Genomic DNA, 3,956 nt, shown 5'->3' on the forward strand with positions numbered 1-3,956 from the left:
AAGTCCACCAGTCACGAAGGGGCCATAGTTCCCCCATGCTGGCTGAGGAATTCTGGGAGTTGAAGTCCACGAGTCCTGAAGGGGCCATAGTTCCCCCATGCTGGCTGAGGAATTCTGGGAGTTGAAGTCATCAAGTCATGAAGGGGCCAAAGTTTCCTCCATGCTGGCTGAGGAATTCTGGGAGTTGAAGTCCATGAGTTATGAAGGGGCCATAGTTCCCCCATGCTGACTGAGGAATTCTGGGAGTCGAAGTCATCAAGTCATGAAGGGGCCAGGTTTGAAGACCCCTGCTCTAAGGCAACACATATTTGATTTGGTTGCTAAGTTTGTACAATCTCTCGCATCAGGTCTATAGGAAGAGTCCAGCTGCATGGGGTTTTCTTTGGCCTCCCTTAATAATTTTGCATTATTATTATTTTCTGCAGAGGTGAGGCAGGAAGCCAGACATTCTCTCTCCCTGCTTGAATTGTCAGAGGAATCCAAGCATCTGGCTTGCAATAATTGCTCTTTAAGATTTCTTTACTTAGCACAATTTATTTCCTGAAATCATTAGCTAATTGGGCCACCCACAAAAGCTCCTGAGAGATCAAGGATGCTCAGGTCGGGTGGTGGGGAAAATCTGGAGTGGAATCCTGGTGGAGGATGGGGTCGAGACTGACCATGCAGTGTAAAAGCTGGTTACTTAAGAAGAGACTGGACAGCCACTGGTCTGAAATGGGATAGGGTTTCCTGCCTGAGCAGGGGGTTGGACTAGATGACCTCCAAGGTCCCTTCCAACATTATTATTGTTATTGTTATTGTTATTGTTATTGTTATTGTTATTGTTATTGTTATTATTAATCATCGCACAGTCAGCCAGATGTTCAGACTGGATTTGGCATTTTGTCTACCTATCGAGTCCTTACCAAGGACCTGGGATAGGCAGATGTGGATGTTTGACGGTATTACAGATCTCTGTGCAGGATGGAAGCGGTTCCTACTAAGGCCGCCTTTTGCAATTGACTCATGGCGAATTTGTCAATGCCGATGATGGTGTTCATGTGGTGCTCCAGTTGTTTTGGGATTGCACCCAAGGCGCCTATGACTATTGGTACTACCCTTGCTTGCCTTTGCCACAGTCTTTCTATTTCTACTTGTAGGTCTTTGTATTTTGTTATCTCCTCCAGTTCTTTCTCGTCTATTCTGCTGTCTCCAGGCACTGCCACGTCCGCTATCCAGACTTTTTTGTCTTTCTTATCGACAATTGTTAAGTCCGGGGTGTTATGTTGCAGGTGCTTGTCTGTTTGAATTCTGAAGTCCCAGAGCAGTTTAATTTTATCATTTTCTATGACTTTCTCTATTTTATGATCCCACCACTTCTTGCTTACAGGCAAATGATATTTCTTGCAGATCTTCCAATGCACCATTGTTGCTACTTTGTCATACCGCTGCTTGTAGTCAGTCTGTGCGATCTTCTTGCAGCAGCTTACCAGGTGGTCTCCTGTTTCTTCAGCTTCTTTGCATAGGCGGCACTTACTGTCTGTTGCTGTCTTCTCAATTTTGACTTTATATGCATTATTATTATTATTATTATTATTATTATTATTATTATTATTATTATTATTATTACTGTCTGAAGGATGGGGTCAAAAGAGTCAAGATGGCGGACCTAGCAATCCAGTTGAAGCTCCATCTTCTTTTTATGCAGTGCAAAGAGGCGAAGTTTGAACCACGCCACTCTGCGTCCCATCTTAACTTTTGTATTATTGCATGATGATAAAACATAAATAGCACATGACTCGCAATCATTCATTTAGCGACCATTCAAAGTTACAACGGCATCGAAAAAAAGACTTACGACCGTTTTTCATGCTTACGATCCTTGCAGCATCCCCTGGGGTCAGGTGACCAAAATTCGGATGCTAGGCAACGGGCTCGTATTTACGACGGCTGCAGCGTCTCTGGGGGGGAGTCACGTGATCCCCTTTTGCGACCTTCTGACAGGCAAAGTCAATGGGGTAAGCCAGATTCACTTAGCGACCGTGTGACTAGTTTAACAACAGCGCCGTGATTCACTTAATAAATGTGGCGGGAAAAGTCGTAAAATGGAATAAAACAAATTTCTCACTTAACAGCATAAATTGAGGTCGTAAATTGAGGACTACCTCTAGTGACCTATGACTGTTTTTCACACTTATGACCATTGCAGCATCCCCTGCGGTCACGTGATCAAAATTCGGACCCTTGGCAAGTGGCTCGTATTTATGACAGCTGCACCATCCCTGGGGATCCTGTGATCCCATTTTGTGACCTTCTGACAAGCAAAGTCAATGGGGGGGAAGCCAGATTCACTTAACAACTATATGACTAACTTAACACCTGCAGGGATTCCCTTAACAAATGTGGCAAGCCAGAAATAATAAAATAAAATAAATCAATACTGACCGGATGAGGCAGGCCAGGTACAGGCCGAAGAGGAGCAGGAAGACAGGAGGGGACAGTAGCAGAATTACAATTTCCACTCCCGGATCTGGCCAACAAACAGAGATAATAATAATAATAATAATAACAACAACAACAACAGAGTTGGAAGGGACCTTGGAGGTCATCTAGTCCAACCCCCTGCTCAGGCAGGAAACCCTATACCATTTCAGACAAATGGCTGTCCAGTCTCTTCTTAAAAACTTCCAGTGTTGGAGCACTCGCAACTTCTGGAGGCAGGTTGTTCCACTGGTTAATTGTTCTCACTGTCAGGAAGTTTCTCCTTAGTTCTAGGTTGCTTCTCTGCTTGATTAGTTTCCATCTGTTGCTTCTTGTCCTGCCTTCAGGCGTTTTGGAGAATAGCTTGACTCCCTCTTCTTTGGGGCAGCCCCTGAGATATTGGAAGACTGCTATCATGTCCCCCCTCGTCCTTCTCTTCCTTAAACTGGACATCCCCAATTCCAGCAAAATCAAACAGTGAAGGTTAAATCCTGCTCCAGAGTTGACCACTTTGAGTGCGAGTGCAGGTAAGCCTTGACTTACAACCATTTACTCCTCCTCCTCCTCCTCCTCCTCCTCCTCCTCCTCCTCCTCCTCCCCACAACCCTCCTCCTTTCTATCATGGATGATGTTACCTAGTTGGGTCATGAAACATCTGCAAGGAAACAAACCAGCTCAGAAAGCATCAAGGACCCATCACCGAAAACCCTTCTCCAGTTACGGCGTTCATAGTTGGTGGGTAACCCTCCCGTTCCAGAGGTTATAAACCACTGTTGCACTGAAGGAGAACTTTGAGCCCTCCAAATATAGGGAGGTGACCATTCCCAGAACCCCAAGAAATGGGAGTCCCTAAGCAGGAAAACAAGTCAGAGAAAGTTCTTGGCGTACGTGTCTGCTGATCATTGTGCAACCTTTTTGCTTGTTCCCAAAGTGCGATACTCACACACGTCATTTCTCTCGCAGAGGACCTGGGGTTCAAACCAGCAGGCCGAATCAGCGGGGGGCGGTCTCCCTCCAGGGAAATGGATCGCCCTCCCCAGAGGCTGCATCCTGCCCGAAGACGCTGCCAGCAGGTAAGTTGGGTACAGGTGACTTTCTTTGCCATCCGTGTCCAGAATGACGTATTTGGCCAGCGGCCGCCCTTGGCTGTCGACTTGGATCCTGCGGCTGAAGCCGGCAAAGTCCAAATTTCGGACATGTTGAATCAAGGTCGTTCCGGAGAGTTCAGACGTTTGGGGCTGGGCTACCTTGGCTAGGGCTTTGGTGACCAGGTAAATGGCGTCGTAGATTGTCCCAAAAAGGGGAGAGACCTGCAGAAGGACAGAAGCGAAGGCAAAAACAGGCTGTTAGGTATTTATTTTATTTGCCTATATCCCACCTTTATTATTTGTACAAATAACTCGAGGTGGCAAACATATCCAACTCACCTTCCTGTGAGAGAGAGAGAGAGGGCGAGAGAGGGAGGGAGGGAGGGAGGGAGAGAGAGAGAGAGAGAG

The 3,956-nt window shown here is 46.3% G+C and overlaps 1 protein-coding gene across 1 annotated transcript in view; it reads right to left on the reverse strand.

The window, feature by feature from the left end:
- The window catches only part of LOC107300363 (retinal guanylyl cyclase 2-like), a gene marked incomplete at its 3' end in the record, with an annotated part of 15,658 nt that overhangs the window by 2,139 nt on the left and 9,563 nt on the right, over nt 1–3,956 (reverse strand). Inside the window, exon 3 of the mRNA XM_015829697.1 lies at nt 3,400–3,770. Coding sequence (XP_015685183.1) covers nt 3,400–3,770 — 371 coding nt within the window. The remainder of the gene's footprint in view (nt 1–3,399; nt 3,771–3,956) is intronic.

This window comes from Protobothrops mucrosquamatus, unplaced genomic scaffold (genome assembly GCF_001527695.2).
Source record: "Protobothrops mucrosquamatus isolate PMUCROS unplaced genomic scaffold, P.Mucros_1.0 scaffold6783, whole genome shotgun sequence".
Classification (NCBI taxonomy): domain Eukaryota; kingdom Metazoa; phylum Chordata; class Lepidosauria; order Squamata; family Viperidae; genus Protobothrops; species Protobothrops mucrosquamatus.